This window comes from Salvia hispanica, chromosome 2 (assembly GCF_029641045.1).
Source record: "Salvia hispanica isolate PSC_SH4W2 chromosome 2, Shi_PSC_v1, whole genome shotgun sequence".
Classification (NCBI taxonomy): Eukaryota; Viridiplantae; Streptophyta; class Magnoliopsida; order Lamiales; family Lamiaceae; genus Salvia; species Salvia hispanica.
The window spans coordinates 3330908-3354669 of record NC_142693.1 but is presented as its reverse complement, the minus strand read 5'-3'; the positions used below and the strand labels follow the sequence as shown (position 1 = coordinate 3354669).

The 23762-nt window shown below is 35.6% G+C and overlaps 3 protein-coding genes across 3 annotated transcripts; 2 read left to right on the top strand and 1 right to left on the bottom strand.

Moving 5' to 3' along the window:
• The first annotated feature begins 2086 nt into the window (after positions 1-2086).
• Positions 2087-3168, top strand: LOC148931397 (uncharacterized). The gene is made up of 3 exons (XM_089064773.1): positions 2087-2254; positions 2363-2423; positions 2519-3168. Exons 1-3 carry the CDS (start codon positions 2087-2089, stop codon positions 3166-3168), a joined length of 879 nt encoding a protein of 292 aa, XP_088920899.1.
• A 5734-nt stretch (positions 3169-8902) lies between these two features.
• On the top strand, positions 8903-9985 carry LOC125224130 (F-box/kelch-repeat protein At3g06240-like). Its single transcript, XM_048127490.1, has one exon. The coding sequence runs from the start codon at positions 8903-8905 to the stop codon at positions 9983-9985; it is 1083 nt and encodes a 360-aa protein (XP_047983447.1).
• A 5414-nt stretch (positions 9986-15399) lies between these two features.
• On the bottom strand, positions 15400-22519 carry LOC125224115 (delta-1-pyrroline-5-carboxylate synthase-like). Its single transcript, XM_089065486.1, has 20 exons — positions 22372-22519; positions 21565-21636; positions 21361-21464; positions 21037-21139; positions 20794-20955; positions 20146-20423; positions 19233-19383; positions 18995-19159; positions 18830-18907; positions 18230-18319; positions 17552-17638; positions 17387-17473; positions 17187-17283; positions 16972-17075; positions 16820-16895; positions 16278-16428; positions 16107-16175; positions 15937-16003; positions 15784-15854; positions 15400-15690 (listed from the first exon to the last, which is right to left on the bottom strand). Exons 1-20 carry the CDS (start codon positions 22429-22431, stop codon positions 15609-15611), a joined length of 2154 nt encoding a protein of 717 aa, XP_088921612.1. The 5' UTR covers positions 22432-22519; the 3' UTR covers positions 15400-15608.
• Positions 22520-23762: the final 1243 nt, after the last annotated feature.

Sequence of the window (23762 nt, the reverse complement as noted above, 5' to 3'; positions counted from 1 at the left end):
AATTTAAAATCCTAAAAAATAAAAAATACATAACTAAAATACTCTAAATTAAACTATAAAAACTACTCCGCCGACGAATCATCCCCCGAAATCGGCGGTGCACCCAAGTTAGATCGATCCCGAATACCAAGTTGGGCTTTCAGATGCTCAATTCCGTCCATATGGGCTTCAAATTGGCGAGGATTCATTTTTGAAGTGTCAGCAATCGTGGCGACCAGGTACATGGACATTAGGTTGTTGTAGCCCGTGCCCGTGCCGGAGCCCGAGCCCTCGCCCGCCTGGCTTGATTCACCGCGGCCCCTCCCCCTCTCTCTCCCTCTCCCCCTCGCTCTCGCCGCCTTTGCTGCGTTGGTCCCTTGCGGCCGACGTCGTGTACCGGAAGAAGACCCCCCTGCATCATCGGCTGGCGTATCGGTTGGCGTGCCCTCACGTGAGGTGTTGCCTTCACCGCCATCACTAGACGAGTAGTGGCCACTCGCCGTGTGCTTCGTGCGTTTCGAGCCCGACTCGACACCGCCAGCCCACCTTTCAAGGTGGTGGACTTGCGACCAAACATCGACAAACTTGAAATCTTTACCGACGTCGTCTTTGAAGACCCGCAACGCCGCTCTCAGAATGCCGGCTCCACTGGCTCCGCTTTGATAATTCGCCTCTTCTGCCCTGAATATCGCGCAAATTTTTTTGACATCTTTGTCGCATCGGTCCCAATGACTGCAGAGCATCTTCACGTTGCAGGCAAAGGTGTTCTTCGGCCTTCGTGCGTTGTAAACTTCGGTGATTTTTTTCCAAAAACACTTGTTGGTTTGTTGATTCCCGACGACAAGATCGTACGAGACGATGATCCAAGCGTCGTACAGAGCTAACGTCTCGTTTTGGCTGTATGGATGACGGCTGCCGTCCCCCACAACCTCATGGTCGCCCTCTTTCTCCTCTTCCTCCTCGACATTGACGCCGATCTTGAGGCCGGTCCTACCAGAGCCGGAGTCTCCACCTTTTAGCCAGTCGGGCAAAGTGCGTTCAGGCGGCAAAAAATTCTCCGGAATTTGGGATAATCCCGGCGATTGCCCGTACCTCTGGGGGGAGGTACGATAGTATGCATCCACATCAAAATGTGGTGTTTGGTACGCCGGCGGAGTGGTCGAGGCTTGGTTGCTCGGCGACGAACCGGGAGTACCCAAAAAGTTGTACATGCTCGCCCAATCGTCGAACGAGTTCAAGTCAAGCCCGTCGGAGCGCCGCCTGCTGGAGCCGCCGCTGCTGGAGTTTCCATCGCCGGACATTTTTTCAACAATTGGAGATAAATGAATAGATGAGTGTAGTGAATGGAAGAGAAATGAGAGTAGTGTTTGTGCGTGTAAAATGGTGAATGGAGTATGGAGTATTTATAGAATAATAAAAGAAAAGAAAAAAAAATTTAAAAAATTCGACCGTTTGATGCAACGGTCATTTGACCGTTTAAATTTTTTTTTATTAAATTCGAATTTATAAAAAAAATAAAAATTATTACGTAATAATTCCGACGCCCACTCGCGAGCCGACGAGTGGGCGTCACGCCATCCTCCAGCGCGCGCCACGCCACGTGGGGCGCGCGCGTCGTCTCGCCAGCTCGAGGTCGGCCTCGCCGGCACACGTCGCGCGTTGAGATGTCTCATCTCGTCTCGACGAGACGAGCGTCGCAACGCTGTCTCGTCTCGTCGAGACGAGACTGAGACAGCATCGCGTCTGCGATGCGGATGCCCTAAGTGGAGTTGAAAATAAAATAAATTTTTAGCATAAATAACAATAGCTCAAGTATGTTATGACATGCAAAAGGATATATGAGTCTAATATCTTGAGAAGGAGGGAGTATCACTTTGATGACCTATACAAAGTCTAGAAATATGGAAATCACATAGATAAAAAAAAGTCTCGAACTATGATTAGAGAAAAAGAATCGACTTGGATATATATAAATCTAATAAATCAAATAAAATCAAATCGACTCTTCATCTGTATCATAAATATAATCTAATACTATATATACAAATTACCAAACGTGTGTACATCGCATTGCACAATTCCAACAATTTCATAGAAACACATAACAATGATCATGAACAACGATTTGGCGTTTGAGATACTCTTGCATCTTCCCGTTCGATCCCTCTTCAGATTCAGAGCTGTCTGCAAATTATGGTGTTACGACATTGATTCTCCACACTTCATAAAACTGCACACTTTGTTGCGACGTAACAATTACATCAAAGATGAGGAGGTATATCTACGGTTTATTAGTACTTATGTCGATGATAGTCGAAACTTGAAGAGTATATCGATAAATCTCCTAGACAACGGGAAGTTATTAATGTCGCATGAATTTCAGGTTTACAACCTTATATTATCTTGGGCAGTTAAGGGTCTAGTGTGCCTAAGTTCACCTCTAGGTAAGTCACAAGTTGCAATATGCAATCCTTTTCTAGGTCAATTCAAGATTCTACCACTTCCTCCTTACACTTTTGCTCGATCCTTTATCATTTAGATAGGGTGGGTTTGGGTTTCGACGAAGATTACAAAGTGGTGCATTTACGGCAACGCAACAATCAAAGCTGTTTGCTTGCTCGTTTGTATTCGGAAAGGACGAATTCTTGGAGTAATTTGGATATTGATCAAGATTTGGTCATCCAGAGCCCAATAAAGTCGCAGTGCAAGAATGGATCCTTTGTGCACTGGGAAGGGCGGAGAGGGATATGGGGTAAGAAGATTCTACTAAGCTTTGATATGAAGAATGAAGTGTTTCGAACAACTTCAATACCACCATTGGATGATAAAGTATTTTATTACTCAAGTGGTTTTCATGTTCTAGCAAAGAGTGACTATTCTTTTGTTATCCTTGTTTTCGACCGTAAGAGGTTGAAGGTTTATGAGTCGAGCGTGGAAGGAAGTGAGCTTGTTTGGAATAATGTGAGTAATGTGGAACTAAAGCCTTTTTGGAGGCTCAAAATTCTGGAGAGTGATGATATTCAAATTTGGAGGAACGATGATCGTGTGATTGTCAGAGGTAGTAAACCTAGAGAAGTGATTTTGTATGATTACCTTGCTCGGAAACTCATACGACGTTTCAAAATACGTAGTAGCTCGACCTTGGCTGATGTGATCATTGAGTATGAAGGAAGCTTGATTTCACCTTAGAAGTATTATTAGTGATTGCTCTAATTATTTTCTTATGTCTCCTTATATATTTTGTAATACTAGCTAGTTTTAGGTCTTTCAGACAATTGTTTTAGATCACTAAATAGTAATGTTTATACAGTTTAATTAGTTTGTACTTAAATGAAATAGAAGTTGTACAGGAGAACAAAACTGCATCATGATATGATAAAAGTGTAGTATGGAGTATATATTTTCTCCAGGAATGAGAAGGTTGTGTGTAAATGGAAGAAACATTGGTGGAATGGCTTTGGTAAAATGCTTCTTCGTAGTTTGTAGTGAAACACTGACGTTCGCTCAAACTCTTAGGCCCTACTTGGTAGGATGGAATGGAATGAGGAGGGAATGAAATGGAAATAGGAATGGAATGAAGGTGGTAATGGAATGACAATTCCATTCCATTCTTGTGCTTGGTAAGCACAATGATGCAAAAGGAATGGAATTGTTATTACTTGATTGATTTCATTCCTATGTTTGATATCTACAAATTAATATAGAAATGGAATGGAATGAAATATGAATAATTAACATGTTGATTCTACCAAAAAATGCACTTCACACACTACACACACTACACGCACTTCACACACTACACACACTACACGCATTTCACACACTACACACTACATGCATTTCACACACTACACACATTTCACACACTACAATCACTACTCACATTTAACCCATTTCAAGCATCCTATTTTTGAATTTGTGTACAGTGTGTACTGTATGAAATGTGTATAGTGTGTGTAGTGTGTAAAATGTGTGAAGTGTGTGCAAATGTGTGTAGTGTGTGAAATGTGTGAAGTGTGTGTAGTATGTGAACTGTGTAGTGTGTGAAATGTGTGTAGTGTGTGTAGTGTGTGAAGTGTGTGTTGTATGTGAACTGTGTGAAATGTGTGTAGTGTGTGTAGTGTGTGAAGTATGGGTAGTGTGTGAAATATGTGTAGTGTGTGAAGTGTGAGTAGTGTGTGAAATGTGTGTAGTGCGTGTAGTGTGTGAAATGTGTAAAGTGTGTGAAATTTGTACGTGTGTGAAGTGTGTGTGTGGATTTTCAATAATTAAAATTTTTTTATTTTATTGTAAAATTGTGACGGTATTAAATTTAAATATAATATAAAATAATATTTATATAATTTTGTTAAATTTTAAAATAAGAAGAAAGGAAAATAGAATGGAATGGAATGGTCATTCCTTAGCTAAATGGATGGAATGGGTATTCCCATGTGGAATGGAATGGCCATTCCAAAAGGAATGGTGATTCCTAACAAAAATATTTACCAAGCAAAGGAATGGAATGGAGGTAGGATCCTACCTCCATTCCATTCCACCATACCAAGAAGGGCCTTAAAGTAATTGATGACGATGATGTCGTGGACGAGAGCTTCGAAGCAGGGGTGGGCGACACCGAGAATGGTCTTGTTTATCTTCTTACCATTGTTCTCCCATTTCAGTTTTTTTTGTATTTTAAGTGGAAAAAGAATAAAGTTGAACAGGTGACAAGGGCTACGTTAAAATGACAACACCTCTTAAAATAACACCATACAACCATTCCTAGCCAATCATTTCTACACGTGGATGAATAATAAGCTGCCATGTGGCAATAAAAAAAAAGTTCAAATGTAAAATCTCGGCCAACAATATACTTAAGAAGCGTTGTCATTTTAAAAAGTATAAATTAATGTATCTCTATTTTTAGTAACGAATAATTTTGATTAGAATAAATAAAAAAATTGAGGGAATATTATACTATTAAATACAATCTGAGAGATTTAAGATATTAAATAAATACATACTACCTGAATAGAGTAACTATCATTAATATAGACATTATATAGCCAATATAATAGTATTGAAAAAACGGATAATTACGGGATTGCTTATATCAAATCTAGGTATTATTTAATTACAACATGTATATCACACGATGCATTCCTGTATATTTATATAGAGATATATATTTAGAAGTTGTACATGAGAACCAAACTGCATCATGATATGTTCTAAAAGTACATATTATTAAAGCTTATATATTTTGAGTCTAAACAAAATAGAGTTGTTTTTATTTTGCATATTCTATTCAAATATTCAACCATAGCTGAGGTTTGAGTTTGTTTGCCTTTCCTAAATACCGATTTCTAGCTGTAGTATTATTACTATTAACGTGAATCTTATAGTTTGAAGACTCATGAATTTATACCGGACTTATTCTTGTAAATAAACCCAACAAATAAACAAGATAAACCAAGAAATGGAACAAGAAAAATGGATAAAAGGATAGAGGATGGATTAGTGTTATGATTTAGGTTAAGAACAAGAAAGAAATCCCAAAGGTACTTTCACATGCAAACACCTAATGGCTCCACAAACTAGCAACACAAGAATTAGCAAGCATACCTTTACAATCAATCTTAGCCCGGCAGAAGATCAAATGCAACCCGAAGGAATTTAATAAGTCTTCAAAAGATGAAGAATGAAAACCCTAAAAATATGGAGAATTGGTCTCTTACAAATATTCAAAAGCTGAGAATGAAAAGCCTAAAAAGAGTATTTATACTAAAACAAAAGTAATAGAGAAAATAATCTTCAAAAGCTTTTAAAAATGACATTTTCAGCCAAAATGCCCGCCCGTGCATTTTGGGGCCTTGCCCGGGCGTTTTTTCTGTCGCCGGACATTTTTCGCCCGGCCACGGTTAGTTCCTCGGCAGCTCTGCACGACTTTCGTCAAACGGCCATATCTCTCTCATCTGAACTTCGTTTGGGGCGTGTGAGGTACCCACGCGAAGGTATTTCGACGATGAAGTCGATGGTAGTCTTGGATCAGCATTTGGACACCTTCTCAGTAGGAAGATTGGCGTTTGAACAGACCCACAGTTCCGATTTGGTGCGGGGTCGAGCCGAATTTGGCGTATTGCTCTCGAGACACCCGGGTCTTCCTTCTGGGCCTCCTCTTTGAGTCTTAAGCTTGTTATGAACAGACCTAAGGACTCTAGCATCTTCCTACTCATCTTCCTCATCCTCTTTTGGTGTACGTCCTTGAGCTGGCTCGATGCTTGATGCGTGTCGGTTGGGTTCGCATCAACTATTCTTCTTCAACTTTAGATATCATTGAGCTAGTGGTTCAGCACCCCACCAGCTTCTCCATTGCCTCCCTGTGAGCTCTGGTAAAGATGATGATGTCATCAGCATATGAAAGGTGAGTGATGACCGGTGCCTTCTTGCGACATCTGTAGACTATCTCCTTATCCCCCATGATCAGCCTATCAAGACATCTCGAGAGGTAATCGGCTGCAAGCACAAGAAGGGAAGGTGATAACGGGCCCCACTGCCTCAACCCCCTAGAGGACTGAAAGAAATCTGCCGGGCCACCATTCACCAAGACCGAAAACCAACAGGACGAAATGAGCTGGATTTCACCTTAGACTGGGAGATATTAATGTTGTAATCATTTTCTTAAGTTTCATTATATATTTTGTAAGAGTATTTATTACTCTCTCCGTCCCGGCTAAGATGACACATTCCTTGGCCGACACGGGGTTTTTAGGAGTTATTGGTTAAAGTGTTTAATTGGAGAGAGAGGAGGTGGATGTAAGTATTAAAATAGAGAGAGAAAAAATGATGAATATTTTAATAAGAGTGAAAAAAAGTGGTTGAGTGTATTAATTGGAGAGAGAAAGTTTTCAAAAAAGGAAATGTGTCATCTTAGTTGGGACAAACTAAAAAAGAAAACGTGTCATCTTAAGTGGTACAGAGGGAGTAGTATTTTTTCACGTGTTTGTTTTAGAATACTAATCCTGTTCTTTTCTTTCTAATTACATACTCCCTCTGTCCACGAATAAGAGTCCCGATAACTTTTTTAAACTCATTATGTAAAAATGATACTCCCTCTGTTTTGCCATAGTTGAGTCATTTTTCTATTTCGGGAAGTTTCTTCATAGTTGAGTCATTTCCATATATGGTAACTTTTTTCTCTTTCTTACTTTACTCTCTCTTACTTTATTCTCTCTACTTTATTCACTTTATACTTTATTCTCTCTACCTTTTCCACTCTCTTACTTTTTTTATCTATTTATTTAACACACTCAACATTCATTTTTAAAACTCCGTGCCCAAAAGTTACGCCTCAACTATGGCGAAACGGAGGGAGTAATAAATAGTTAAAGTGTAAAAATGGTATATAAGAGAGCGAATAATATAGTCAAGAGTCTTGTCTACATTACTCTCTCTCTTACTTTACCATTTCTATACTTTAATTATTTATTATTATTTTTATAAAATGAGTGCACAAAAGTGACTGGGACTCCTAATGGCGGACGGAGGGAGTACATGATTATTTTGGTTTCCCTCTATCAAAAAGTGATCCAATTAGCAAGAGGAGCCTCTGATTAGCAAAGAATCCATATTGTGGTGATCATATATCTCCAATCACCGGTTCAGAAACATGTCTCCGAAGGAATACCAAATGCGGCCTCAATTACAGTCCAACACGCTGATGTCCGCCCACAACTCTTCAGGTTATTGTGCTCGAAGATGTCGTGGACGAGGTCAATCATCAACTCTGTTCTTGACTTAGCCCATCACAGCATGAGAACTATCTTGTTTTCATAAATTTTATCATATTTAGTATTCTACTTCATTACTCATTTATTTATTCCATTATTTCTTTTAGAGATGGAGGAGATTGAGCAGCTGAGCCTGAACGAATAAACGAACTAGAATTATGTACGGTGCTAGGAGGATTTCCTATATTGTGCATAAATTTGGTGGAATAGTTTTGGTAAAAGTCTCTTTGTATTACACTTTGATCGATTGATATCTCTGAGAAGAAATTACTAAAACATTGCTATACTAATTTGACCCCTTATTTCAAGTTTTAGCTTAAAAATAATCCAATTATACTAATTTCATTTGTTTATTTGTACCCTTTTATCATAAAAATCCCACGACGATTTCATTTGTTTAGGACTCGATTTTTAAAAAATGAATATTTTGAACAATCATCGTATTTCGGTCATATGTTTAGGATCAAAATAGTATCGTACTCTATTATTTAGCTACAACATGTATACCTTCCTAGGGATGTGAAATGAAAACTCTAAATATTGTACAAACTCAAAACTATGATCTGGACCATTGAAAAAATGTCAACAGATCACAAAAAAACGTCAACGGGAAAATGTCAGTAGAATTTCAACGGTAGTCAATGATTGATGCTGTGTTGATACTGTATTGGCATTAAAATCTTGAAATTTTACACCGTGTTGATATTGTATTGAAATTGTGTTAAAGCTGTGTTGAAGAGTTTTGAGTTTGTACAATATATAAGCTTGCATTTTATAACCACCCTGCCTTCCTATGTATATTTATATATAAGGACACAATCTTGACTAAATAAAAATTTCGTCACTGAAATATAGGAGTATCAATTAATCATATTCAAGTTTGGAATCTGGTAGTATTAGTTGCAACGTTACAATATTTTACACTCGTAAAAATAAGTATGGAAAGATAGGTCGAAATATGGAAAGATAGGTCGAAATATGGAAAGAATAGACTATCAATAATTGATTGCATATATAGAGAAAAAAGTATATGGAAATCAAGATTATATGGAAAGAGCAATAACCCTAACCCTTATTACCGCCGTTAATAGAAATATAATTCTAATATATATATACATTGCATAATTCCAACAATTTCATAGAAACACACAGCTATGAATATCGATGTGTTGTTTGAGATACTCTTGCACCTTCCCGTTCGATCCCTTTTGAGATTCATAGTTGTCCACAAATCGTGGTATTACATCGTTAATTCTCCACACTTTAGAAAATTGTACACCTTGCGCCGTAACAACAACAAAGATGAGGAGGTACATCTATACTTTCGTTCTTATTTCTTTACTGGTGGTACACAAGTATCAATAAATCTCCTAGATAATAGGAAGTCATTGATATCATATGACTTTCGGCATATCGACCAAAGCGTAAGATCTGGGGAGGTTAAGCTTCTATGCTACATAAGTTCTCGTGGTCTAGTCTGCATAAGTTCTCGTGACGAGTTAGGCATTACAATATGCAATCCTTTTCTTGGTCAATTCAAGATTCTACCACTTCCTTCTCTTCACTGCCGTAGATATCATCATTTTGATCATCATCACGAGGGACTGGGTTTCGACGAAAATTATAAAGTGGTGCAGTTGCTGTCCAATCACCACTCTTTACATGCCAATTTGTATTCGGCGAAGACAAATTCTTGGAGTGAATTGGATAATATTGATCAAGATTTGGTCATCGAGAATCCCATAAAGTCGGTGGGCAAGAATGGATCCTTTTCCCACTGGGTAGGGTACACAAGGTCAGAGAACAAGAAGATCATACTGAGCTTTGATATGAAGAATGAAGTGTTTCGAACAACTTCAATATCACTATTGGGTGATGAAGTGTTTTATGACTCACGTGGTTTTCGTGTTCTAGCAAAGAGTGATTACTCTTTTGTTGTCCTTGTTTTTGACCGTCAGAGGTTGAAGGTTTATGAGTCGAGCGGCGAAGGAAGTGAGCTTGTTTGGAATAATGTGAGTAATGTGGAACTAAAGCCTTTTTGGAGGCGCAAAATTCTGAAGATGGATGATATTCCAATTTGGAGGAATGATGATTGTGTGGTTGTCAGAGGTAGTAAATTTGGAGAAGTGATTTTGTATGATTACCATGCTCGGAAATTCATACGACGTTTCAACATACATAGCTCGATCCATGGTGATGACATCATTGAATATGAAGGAAGCTTGATTTCACCTTAGAAGTATTATCAATGATTGTTCTAATCATCTTCTTATGTCTCCTCATATATTTTGTAATACTAGCTAGTTTATGGTATTTCAGACGTTTGTTTTAGATCACTAATCCTTTTCCTTTCTTTCTAATAGTAATGTTTATAGAGTTTAATTAGTTTGTGCTTAATGAAATAAAAGTTGTACAGGAGAACCAAACTGTATCATGATATCTAAAAGTGTAGTATGTAGTAGGGATGTAATCAATTGCTAACTAATTACCAATGCCAAATTGAGACCAATTTTCAACCATTAGATTAGAAGATCTTGTGGTTAATATAATGTCAAGTGTAATATATTTTAAATTTAAATAATTATTAATTAAATTAAAAGGGTATTAATGTCAAATCCTATATATAGTAATTATAACTAACTATTTTCTCTCTCCTCAAAATCATCTTAAATCTTTAAATTTACGTAACTCTCTCAATTTAAATTATTTTTTCGCAAAAAATATATCAAATTAAAGATAATTTAATAAGGATTCCAACGAGATCTCAATTGCATATGTTCCGACGATGTTCGGGTGATGAAATTTGATAAATTATATTTCAATTTTCGTACATGTTGATAAGCAGCTATTTTCAACAAATGCAACAAAAAATCTCAATATATTGTAGGCAAAATCTCAATATTATGCATGTCCAATCTCAATAAAAATGTGTTGATATTTTCTTGTCCTTGTGTTGATATTCTAATGTCATATTGTTGATATTTGTAATACACAATGTTGATATAAAAAAACACTAACGAAAATTATCATATGATAACAAAATGACGATATTACCCTTTTGTCGATATTTTGTCTACTATTTATTGAGATTTTGTGAGCTTTAATCTCATCCACTCATTTTAAAATTCAAGGGTGGAGATTTAGTCTTGATTTTAGATTAGGGTGCTATAAGCATCGGAATAGGACCCGTATGGAGTATATATATTTTCTCTAGGAATGAGAAGGTTGTGTGTAGATGGAAGAAACATTGGTGGAGTGGCTTTGGTAAAATGCTTCTTTGTAGTTTATAGTGAAACACTGACGTTCGCTCGAACTCTTAAAGTAATTGATGACAATGATGTCGTGGACGGGAGCTTCGAAGCAGGGGTGGGTGACACCGAGGATGGTCTTGTTTACCTTCTTACTATTGCTCTCCCATTTTAGTTTTATTTTGTGTTTTAAGTGGAAAAAGAATAAAGTTGAACAGATGATAAAGTATAAATAAATGTATTTTTTTTAGTAATGAATCATTTTGATTAGATTAAATAAAAAATTGAGGGAATATTATACTATTAAGTACAATTTGAGAGATTTAAGATATTAAATAAAAACATACTACCTGAATGAATAGAGTAACTATCATCAATATAGTTATATAGACATTATATAGCCAATATAATAGTATTGAAAAAAACAGATAATTCCGGGATTGCTTATATCAAATCTAGGTATTATTTAATTACAACATGTATATCACACGATGCATTCCTATATATTTATGCACAATATAGGAAATCCTATTATCCAATTTGTATTACACTTTGATCGATTGATATCTCTGAGTAGAAATTACTAAAACATTGCTATACTAATTTGACCCCTTTATTTCAAGTTGTAGCTTGAGAATAATCCAATTAGACTGATTTCATTTGTTTATTTGTACCCTTTTATCATATAAATCCCACGACGATTTCAATTGTTTAGGACTCGATTTTTAAAAAGCAAATGTTTAGGATCAAAATAGTATTTTACTCTATTATTTAACTACAACGTGTATACCACATCCCTCCCTTCCTATGTATATTTATATATACGGACACAATCTTGACTGAATAAAGATTTCGTCATTGAAATATAGGAGTATCAATTAATCATATTTTAAGTAGGAATCTTGCAACTTTACAATATTTTACACTAATTAGGCCATGTTTGGTTGTCAGGATTCTGTATGGAAAGTAATCTGATTCTTTAAACTTTAAATTTCTGCGTTTGTTTCAGTTTTTAATCAAACTGGGAAAGTTAGTACAACTTTCTAGGATTGAATCTTAACTTTTCTTAGGTATTCTTTTTCCCAGTTTTAGGATTCTTACATATTTAAGCAATATAGTATAGTTTTATTATTATTATTATTATTATTATTATTATTATTATTATTATTATTATTATTATTATTAATTAATTACTATATTTTAAAATAATTTAAAATTATAAATTATACTTAATTTCACTATAATAAATAACTATAATTAAAATCATAATTATAACTATATTTTATAATAATTCATAATATTAATTGATAATTTATTAATAATTAAAATATAATTATATAATTAATAATAATTATTATATTTTATAAATTCATTGTTAATCAATAAAGTTATAGTGCAATTTTAATTTATAAATTTTATTCAATTATAATATCTGTAAATGTTATAATTATAATATAATAATTATTATATTTATTATTATAATAAATGAGTATAATACTCCATGTAACTATAATTATAATTATATTATTATATATTATGATGGATAATCCATATTTAAACTATCCATCGAAACGATAAATATAATAATATAATTATAATTATTTATAATTAATAATTTATTAAAAAATTTATAATATTATTCTTTTTTATAAATAAAATAATAATAAGTATATTTTTAGTTTGGTGTTTAAATTAAGTATAAATTTAAAATCTTGATATTCTCCAAACACAGGAAAGTAATGTTACTAAGAATCATATTCCCGGGATTCATTTTCCCATGAATCATTTTCCTTACCAACTTTACTTTACCGCCAACCAAATTAGCAGGAATAAAGGGGTCAAATTATTTTAAGTAGGAATCTTGCAACTTTATAATATTTTACACTCCCTTAAAAAATATACTAACAATTTTTACAATATCACAGACCCTCGACAATTAAATGCGCCTATCAATAATTGCATAGAGAAAACTCGAAAAGCCCCGAAGTGAATAGAATCATAGTTTATCAATAATTGATTGCATAGAGAAAAAAGTATATGGAAATCAAGATTATATGAAAAGAGCAATAACCCTAACCCTAATCACCGCCGTTAATAGATATATAACATAATTCCAACAATTTCATAGAAACACATAGCTATGAATACCGATGTGGTGTTTGAGATACTCTTGCATCTTCCTGTTCGATCCCTCTTGAGATTCATAGGTGTCCACAAATCGTGGTATTACATCATTAATTCTCCACACTTTAGAAAATTGTACAACTTGCGCCGTAACAACAACATAGATGAGGAGGAATATCTATGCTTTACTTCTGATATCATTTATGGTCGTAAACAAGTATCGCTAAGTCTCCTAGACAACGGGAAGTCATTGATGTCGTATGACTTTCAGCATATCGACCAAAGGGTATCTGCGGTTAAGGGTCTAGTCTCGTGTTGAGTTAGGCATTACACTATGCAATCCTTTTCTTGGTCAATTCAAGATTCTACCACTTCCTTCTCCTCTCTGTCGTAGACAAGATTTTAGTGGTCATCATGTGGGACTGGGTTTCGATGAAGATTATAAAGTGGTGCAGTTGCTGCGGTGCTTGGTGCACCACTGTTTACATGCCAATATGTATTCGGCAAGGACAAATTCTTGGAGTGAATTGGATAATATTGATCAAGATTTGGTCATCCAGTATCCCATAAAGTCGGTGTGCAAGAATGGATCCTTTGTCCACTGGCAAGGGTACACAAGGTCAGAGCATGAAAATATTATATTAAGTTTTGATATGAAGAATGAAGTGTTTCGAACAATTACAATATCGCGACGGGGTGACCAAGTACTTGATAAGTACTTTAGGTTCTGGAAGGTTTTTGCGATTCTTGCAAAGGGTGAGCGCTCTTTTATTATCCTTGTTGTGGACACATGTAAGTTGGAGGTTTTTGAGTCGAGCGGTGAAGGAAGTGAGCTTATTTGGAATAATGTGAATAATGTGGACCTATATTATTTTTGGAATTGCAATTTTGGGTCGACTTATGATATTCCTTTTTGGAGGAACGATAATTGTGTGGTTCTCAAAGGTCGTACATCAAGAGAAGTGCTTTTGTATGATTACTGTGCTCGGAAATTCATCAAACGTTTTGAGATGTGTGGGACTTCGGCCTCGGAATATGATATCATTGAGTATGAAGGAAGCTTGATTTCACCTTAGAAGTAGTAGTATTACTGATTTCTCCTTATATATTTTGTAATAGTCTTTCAGGTATTTTTTAGAACAATAATCCTATTATTTTCTTTCTAATATGAGAATTTTTGTAGGTTGATCATGGTTTTTTGGGTTTTGATAATCTTACTACAAAAGCCTTAGCTGTTTGATCAACAAAACGAAATTGCAATTCTATCTAGCTAATTGACAATGAAAATTCTTAATATCAGTCCTTGTTTGATTCCTCTCTTTCTGGCATTAGCATAATCGCATACTTGATTATTCATGTGCACACGTTAAGTAGCCAACATTATTCTCGATAAAACAAAAAAAAAGATAAAAAGATAGAAAACAGACATTCATTTTTGTGATGAGAAGGGGGTAGGGATGTCAATGTAGCCCGCAACTCGTGGGCCGGCCCGAATAGCCCGCCAAATTTATAGGGTTAGGGTTGAAAATTTTTAGCCCGATAAAATTACAGCCCGGCTAGCCTGCACCCGATTAGCCCGCAACCCGTTAGGGCCAGACCCGAAAACCCGATGGGCAGGCCCGGAAACCTAATAAAATTTCTGTCGTTCTATTTGTTTGACTCCAATTCCACACTTCATTGGTTATTTTATGATATAGATTACTAAAAAAACAACTTTCAATTTTATATATTAAATAAATAAATTATATATTAAATTTTTATTAACATAATGATAGATATATAAATTAGAAACTTCAAACTTACTAAAAAATATATTTAAATTTCTAAAACATGCTTTAAAATACCTTGATGTTTATGTTTTATTTTGCATAAATCTCAAATATTAGTATATGATCGTATTTATGTTTAAGTTTAAGCATATATCTCAAATATATCACTAATTAAATATTTTACATTTTATAAATATAACTAATTATCACCATTATTTACTGGATTGATCGCATATTAATTTTATCGGTAGCAACCCAATTAGCCCGCTGGGCTAGCTCGAAACCCGAGTTTTTAGGGTTAGGGTTGAACTTTTATAACCCGAAAAAATCACAACCCGATTAGCCCGCACCTGATTGACCCGCAACCCGCGGCCCGAAACCCAGTGGGCTGGCCCGATTGACATCCCTAAAAGGAGGTAGTTGGCATCAGGCCAAAGGAAAGTCAAGAACTAAGCTTAAATATTAGCACTTACATATGGTAAATTGGCCAAATAATAATTTATAACCACATTACTCATCAACTAAATCACTCCTTATTCTCTCTTAATAAGATCTGTTTAATATTAATAATACACAAACAATACAAGTAGGGTGACATGGTCTCTCTCTCTCCACAACTCAAAGGGATGCCTACTACTATACCTACTAGCAGTTGATGTTATTGTCGCCTCCAAGCAGTCGGGGTTGTGAACGATTGTCAACTACTTCGCTTCACCCGGTCACGCTTGAAGACTCATCTCCTTGTGAGTATACACAATGTCTTTATCACCGTTCACCACTTGTCCTTTTCCTCTTGCAAGCCTGTATCAAATTCATTATGTGATTAAGAGCATATATGAAGAAAATTGCAATTTATCGATTGAGCACAAGGGAAAAATCGTGTAAGTAACATACCATCGTGTTGTTAGCAATCCTTCAACACCTACAGGACCACGAGCGTGAATTCGACTTGTACTGATACCAACCTGTTAGATTGATGCATATTAGATGGCTGATCTGATCGTTTGTTGTTGAGACCTACGTGGAACATAGACGACGATAACATACCTCTGCACCTAATCCAAAGCGGAAGCCATCGCTGAATCTTGTACTAGCATTGTGAAACACGGCAGCACTGAAATGTCAACGGGTCATGTTAGTGCAATCTAGGATTTTAGTTAAAGTTCATTTTTCAAATATCATTGCTGAATGTTATATATAATTGACAAAGAAATTACCTGTCAACTTGACGCAAAAAGATTTCAGCAACCTCATCGTCATCAGTTACAATGCAGTCCGTATGTGCACTGCAATTATGAGAGTTACGCCGCATTAGATGTCATTCTCACAATATTGAAAAGTCATGTAAAGACAAATATGATTTCAAAAGGTTTCAAAAGGAGACATGCCTTCCATGTTGATGTATATGATCAATGGCAGCATTTACATCGTCCACAATCTCAATGGTGCAAGCAAGAGAACTGTATTCGTGGTGTAATGAATGCGCCTCGGGAATGTCCAGTGAAGAGCTCGCTCGAGGTCCACCAAATATTTTTACTCCTGAAACACACATGTATATATAACTAACAAGTATTGCAATGACCAAATTCATTCGAGGGCGGTGAAACAGCTGCAAACCAATCATTTACCGTAGGTCTAACGAAAATGCTGTAGCTCTTTGGCTACCAAAGACGTGATTAGAGACTGATTCTAACTAAAAGCTTACAACTAAAGAGCGTTGAATCTTGGCTGTTCCAAAATTCAGCCACCATAGTGGGAAAAGTAAGACCTCATACAGTAGTGTAATGTATAAATATCAGCGTGTCCCGTTTACTCAAATCTTGTAGTGTTTCAGTGAGGACCTGCTAAGCACCCTTAATCCCCAAAGAGGACTGAAGTACTTTTCAATTTTATTGTAGTTGGGTTGGTTGGATGTTAAAGAGATGCCCACCTTTGGTTTGAAGATCCACTATTAGCTCATTTAGACCGCCAGTCTGAACAAGGTCCTTGTGAACAAGCAATGTTTCCTATAAAGCAACGGAGGCTCTATTTTCCAGTTGTCCTTCGAAATTATTATAATAGAGTTTAAGAATTAGGGCGTACCATTGCATTGCAGGCGGCAGGATAATCTGTTTTTGCATCTACAACAATTTTCTTGGCCATGTCCATATTTGCAGACTTATCTACATATACATGACATATTCCATCTGGAAACAATAGCAGACAATGGTTTTCCAGTATGAGAATTTGATGACTGCTTGACTAATAATAAACCGGGATTTGAAAATAAACAAAAGTAGAACATATGTATATATTACCAGCGTGTCCAAGAACAGGAATCTTTGTCGATGCCTTAATTTGAGATACAAGTTTGTTGCTCCCTCTCGGAATCACAAGGTCAATTACATCATCCAGCTTTGGCACAAACATTAAAGTTCAATTCCAACTCTTATATTGTGCATTTTTTCCAATGAAAAAGACTATCTGTGAATAAATAAGCACTATATAAAGAAAAAACCTTGAGCAATTCAGGGATCTCTTCTCTTGAAGTAACAAGTCCAATAAGTCCTTCACCAACACTTTTTGGGAGGGCCGATGTTATTATCTGAAATAGCAAGGGGATGAAGTCAGAACTATTTATACGAACAACGGGATGTGCTAGAACTTCACAGTTTATACGAACCTTATGTAGAATTGCATTTGATCGTCTGGCTTCCTTGCCTCCTTTTAACAGGAGTCCGTTCCCACTTCGAATTGCTAGTGAAGCTATCTGTTTAAAGGCAAACAAAAAAATCTTTGAGTTTGTCCAGATAAAGAGAAAAAGAAATTTTATCTGAAGTGCCACTGAGCTCATTATAAAAAATGAGTGAAGCCCTACGGATATCATCAAACATGAGAAACATACAAAACACATCAGGCTATTATGTTGATGTTTCACAAGTTTGATGCATATAACAAGGTAAATTTAACAGCTCCAGAGACCACTATCGATAGATGGAAGGGAAAAAAGGTGGGCAAATTCAAGAAATGAAAAAATTAGCATACAGATAATCTGCAGACGAGACAAGGAATAAAAATGTAATCTTGAAAACCTTCAGGTGAATATGAGGTGGAATAATAGTTTCTATTAAGTTGCAAAATGACTAGAAAACACTAGGGAAGAAAAAAATTATAGTCAATGACATGGACATCAAATTACATTGAGGAATCAAGAGATAAAATAAAAAGATAAAAAACAAACACTTCCTAAAATGCGAGTGATTATTTTTCAGATTAAGCAAGCATTAAATTCAATGAAGCACACTGGTGGGCACTTATGCATGCAAAAGAGCAACATAGGAAAGTTTAGATGGTAATTTACCTGCACCAATGCATCAGGTCGAGACTCAAAAATGATCAAAAGAACACCCAAGGGAGATGACATTTTCTCCAGGATAAATCCTTCTGACAGCTGCAGCCATAATTATCAGAAAATTACACACTTATCTCCTAACAATCTAAACAATAATATTTTCAGAATACATATTACCCAAGTCAACCAGATATCAGAACTTCATCACATACATAGCATAGATATGCTGAACATAGCTTTTATTACATTTCTGGAATAAATACAAAAATCACTTCCTACAGATTTCACGACTAAGCATTCAAAAATTGTAAGCAGGACATGATCTATGTGGTTGATCGTAGGGCATTTGGCTTAAGCTTGACTCCCACAATTCTAGATACTATTTCAGACAAAAATGACATGATGCTACTCTTTTTGGCAGAAGCTGATTAGAAGGTGACATTTCTCATTAAGGATTTACGAACACCATAGTTTAGCAGCTATGAAATTGAGAACATCCCACTTTTCTACTTATCAATTGCAAACAATATTATAGAAACAAAGTACCATGAGGATAAGAACCAATACAATAATTATGATGCAATGAGGATAAGAACCCCATTTACTGACCTCCATTCTTTTCAAAACCCGACCAACTGGCTCTTCCATGTTAGCAAGCACACGAATAGAATTTGCAAGACTTGAAACCTGAATATTGAATGTATATTCTGAGAATATAGAGTTCGGTGGCAACACTTCAGCTAAAAAGTGACATGCTTTATCAAGTCAACTTACCTTGCCAGGCTTCAAAGCAAGCCTTGATACTAACGCCTTGTCATATCCAGCCTTTAGTGCTTCAGCAACATCAGCTTCATTTTCAGCAGTTATTAGCTTCTCACTAGCCTCTAAGGCATCCGCAACACTCAACAAAATCTTACTCCTTTCATGGGAAGACATTGCCTGCAACATACAATTGTAACATGCTTATTATTTCTGTAACAAACCAAAAGAGTCCATATTCAGCAATGATTACCTGTAGTCTCCGCGAACCATCTCTGGCAGCCACTGCCATCTCCCTAACACCTAATTCTCCTACTGTGGCCCATTTATGTGCATCTCGGTGGAATAGCGTGCCAATACGTTGTCCACCTAATACTTTTAAAATATTTCCATATGCGAAACCGCTACATCCAGATAGAGAGTGTTGTCATCAGAGAGAGAAAGTGAGTACAAAAATCCCAATTTATTATTAGAGAAATATTTGGACAGTTGAACTTTATTGCATTAGGTTTATGCAATCCTCCTAAATAATTTATCACTTGTAGGGAAAAAATAGAATCAACATTCAAAATTAACAGAGAGATGCTAATAATGGAAGAAGGTTAATCAAGAAAGCAACTTTTCTGCAAATGAGTGTTATTTAAAGACTGCCCGATGCTAGTTTTCTTGTTCCTAGTATTCACTATTCAGTATATAACTCCAATTAGCAACTTTTCAGAGACTTCACATAATTCTTTATTGAAATGAAACTAGAACCAAACCAGATACAAGTATCACAGGAAATAGAAAATAAGATTTTAAGAAAAATATTCAAGAGATACAATGAGTTTCAATTAAGATGCATGACCCAAAACAATTAAAAAAGTTCAACAACAGTCGCTTAATAGTCACTTGAAGTCTTGAACAAGTGTCGGCAATGCTCTGATCAGCACAGAGAAAGTATCAAGTCAGCTGAAAGGAAATCTTTGTGGGAAAATGTTATTTTCATCACATTTGTTCAAGTTAGATGTCTCATGTTGCTCTTTCCTATTTATCCATCTGCTCCTTATGCGGTAGGGAGATATATACTCGTTCAATCACAGAGAGAATTACATTGTAATAAACAAATGTATGCACCGTATGAAATAAACAAGATAGCAAAAATTACAGGGAGGTTAGCAGAATACCTGGTGATAACAACAGGAATGCCAGCATAAGCAGCATAAACAGCAGCTTTTACTTTAGCCGTCATCCCTCCTCTTCCCACTCGTGATTTGTCTCCAAAAGTTATCAGACCCTCATGGCTTTCCTTAACGTATGTATGAATTAGTTCAGAATGTGGATCACTTGGTGGGCCACTATAAAGACCGTCTACATCACTCAATAGAACAAGGAGATCAGCTTTTAGCTCCAGTGCCAGGAGAGCCGCTAAACTGTCATTATCCCAAAATATTCCAGAAGCGTCCTACAAAATGGAAACAAATAAGGAATATGCAAGCATATGCTGATATCCAATCTAGATTGTGGTTCTGTACCCCACTATGAACTTAAGAAGCCAGAGAGTGTTTATATACATAGATCCTAAATGAAATAGTCAACTTAAGTTTGTTTCTAATATGCATTCCAATGGACTAATGAAATTGAAGAAAGATCACTGGACTCTTGCAACAGTAGTTCCCCACACGAAAAAACTGATTTGAAAACTAAAACCGGGAAAGAAAAGTAGAATCTTTTCCTGTGTTTGAGTAGTTAAGGCGCATGGTAACAAGCAGTCCAACTAAATTGTGCACCATCTAATTAAAACAACAAATTTAAGCAATGATAAAATAGCCCACCTCATATGGAGCTTTCCTGGTACTGATTGCATCATTTTCATTAAATATTGGAACCACCTTCAGTGACAACAAAGACTTTACAGTTTCATTCAGTTGCCTTCTGAAGTCTGGGTCTCTAAAATCATTATCAGTTACTAAAAGTTGTGCTGAGGACGTATCCAACTGCACACAGGAAATCCCAAATTAAGTTAGATCAAAATAATTAGCATATCTTCCAGGAGAGTTATTTTATTTAAGTCGTACCTGGCTGAACAAAGTGTCATACAGAGCCATAAGACCATTTTGCCCAACAGCTGCACAAGCTTTTCCATCAAGTTCCACTTGCGGCTTTTGGAGGTCTGCAAAGCTACCAAAAAGATGGCCACAAATTAAAATGGTAAAACAGAGGTTAACAGTGTTGTCCGACATAATTATTGTAATATATTTAAGCACCAGTAACATTGATCATATAGCATTCAACAAAACAACAAACACAAATTCCTAAAAATTCTTAGAAGGCAAAAATTGCATATGTTCTTTCAGAAATCACTGAAACCTTAATCAAGCCAATAAAGGGAGCCAAAATACCTGCTGTTAACTAATCTCCGGTATCTAAGCCGTTGGCGGCCAACACCAACAGCACCTGATGTCACCAAAATCACCTCGTAGCCATCTGTGATGAGTTCATGGATCTGCACATGATTTGTAACTTTAAAATGTAAGCATTGGACAAGGCTTGCGGATGTAATTAGCAACTGAAAAAAATCTTATTTTAACGTAATCATTCAGCACCTGCTCACAAAGTGAGCCTACTCTTCCAAGAGCTAGTCGCCCATCGGCTTGAGTTACTACGGCTGTTCCCACCTACAATTAAAAGACGAAGCATCAGTTAACACCATCTATCATACTGACAATAACATCATCATAATAATGGTTTACACAACGGTGTTGATGCTCACACTAGAACAAAAAAAAAAGGTGAATCTTTTTTGAACCATAATAGTATCAAATGAAATTTCTGTTATCTTTCAACTTCAAAAGGAATTACTTATTCACCTATTTTTGTTATAAAATTTGAAATCCAAGAACAACAACTCTTTCAGCAACATAAGTACACCTCTATCTCATTTTCAGCCTTAAAACTAGCACAAGCGAACCTACCAAACTCATTTCTCCTTTCCAAGCATTCTAACACCATGACAGAAGCAATCAATACAGAAAATGCTAGAAACACTGAAGATCAAGCCAAATAGTCACACTAACGTAGTCAACATCTTCATCCAAAATCTCCTACTTCAATGTCATTTCATTGTATACACAATTGACACTAGTGAATGCTGGAAACAGAGTTCAAGTTCACAGAGAGCAAACAAGTAATGACAAGCAATGGCATCTTCAGATCAATGACTTCATGAACTTGCATAATACACATCCGATTGAGAAAACGATTAATTTGATTGCTATGAACAAGCAAAAACAGAGCAATCCATACAATGAAACAGCACCGCACAAAATCCACAAAATCAACCACTAAAAATTCAAAATGAGATCAGAAACGAGACGAATGAAGATACAATAAAAGGTTACAGAGTTGGCTACCTTGATGACGATGCGTTTGACATCTCGGAGAAACGAACGAGTGGAATCAGCAGCCTCCATTTTTCAAAGTTTTTAGAGAGAGAAAGTCGATTGGATTGAAGTTTGTGAGAATCGCAGCTGAAGACGAGGTGACCCGTGAACACAGCTTGTATTTATAGGGTTTTAGCACATGGGGAAAGATGCATGTATTTTCGGATTTTCAAGATTAATTAGACCATCTCGACCATACTCCATAAACCAAACTCAAACTCATTTTTAGTATTTTTTATGAAACAATACCAAATATGATATTACTGAAAAAATTTATGAGATAAAACCCAAAAATGGTGTAAGTTCTGAATTTAGTGTAAATAATTGGAGTAAAACTACTTTTTTATTTGACGTATAGTTAAAAATGGATTTGAATATGGTGTAAATATTTGGAGATGGTCTTAGTCCCAATTTTTCCATTTACTAGTCAACAACACTAATAAATTATGAAAAAAAAAGTTGACCAAAAGTTACTTATTGAAAAATTAATTTTTGTAATTAGAATAAAATAAACCTATCCAATCAAATAGCATTAGTAAAATATTTCCTCCGTCTCTGATTAATTGTCACTCTTTAACCAGGCATGTGTTTTAAAAAAATGTAAAGAAAAGTTAATTAAAAAAATTAATGGAACGTGGAACTCACTTTTTGTATTGATTTTATAATAAAAAATGTAAGTAAAGTGGGTTAATGAAATGTTAGACTTACTTATCATTTATAGTAAAAATAATGTGTGATAATTATTGAGGGATGGACTGAAATAAAAAAGAGCGGCGATTAATCGGAATGGAGGGAGTATATGTGTAAAATTGAAGAGTGACTGCAGCCAGATGAAAGTTGATAAATGGTGAAGAATTTGGCCAAATAAAAACTCACTGCAACTTTTTTTTGTCTTCTTCCGTGGACCAATGCAAGAGCGACGCGTGGTGGTTGGAAGATGGCGTGGCGGGTCAATTTTGTAATTTGCTGTTTGTGTCGTGGGGAGGACTATAAATGAATTTTTTGGACTTGTTTTTATTTTTAAATAAATAAGTTGATTTATTAAATAAATTTGAGAAAACTAATTGTGATATGCCACGAATCCATCTTCTCATTCACAATGGTGAATGATTATTTGGCGTGTGTAAATTGGCATACTATAAATGTTATGGTTACAATTTTAAAATTATTTGTTTATGAAATTTATTTTTTCTGATTTCTTCAACTGTAGCGAAATTAATGATGAATAGGATCATTGAAAACGAAAATTAGACAAATTGTTATAAAAACTAAACGACACTATTTATTAAATAAAACATGGTCGTTTCACCGCGTTTGATTTCGGTCATAACTATTCATTTTGAGAATTTAGAAAAAAAATA

Excerpts from the sequence above, each read along its gene's own strand:
- LOC148931397 (XM_089064773.1), top strand. The coding sequence starts at position 2,087 with ATGATCATGAACAACGATTTGGCGTTTGAGATACTCTTGCATCTTCCC. Across the intron at positions 2,255-2,362 it reads ATTACATCAAAGATGAGGAG|GTTTACAACCTTATATTATC; the intron begins GTATATCTACGG and ends CATGAATTTCAG. Across the intron at positions 2,424-2,518 it reads GTGCCTAAGTTCACCTCTAG|ATAGGGTGGGTTTGGGTTTC; the intron begins GTAAGTCACAAG and ends TTTATCATTTAG.
- LOC125224115 (XM_089065486.1), bottom strand. The coding sequence starts at position 22,431 with ATGGAGGCTGCTGATTCCACTCGTTCGTTTCTCCGAGATGTCAAACGC. Across the intron at positions 19,384-20,145 it reads ATTCCTGTTGTTATCACCAG|CGGTTTCGCATATGGAAATA; the intron begins GTATTCTGCTAA and ends ATCTGGATGTAG. Across the intron at positions 19,160-19,232 it reads ATGGTTCGCGGAGACTACAG|GCAATGTCTTCCCATGAAAG; the intron begins GTAATCATTGCT and ends TGTATGTTGCAG.
- LOC125224130 (XM_048127490.1), top strand. The coding sequence starts at position 8,903 with ATGAATATCGATGTGTTGTTTGAGATACTCTTGCACCTTCCCGTTCGA.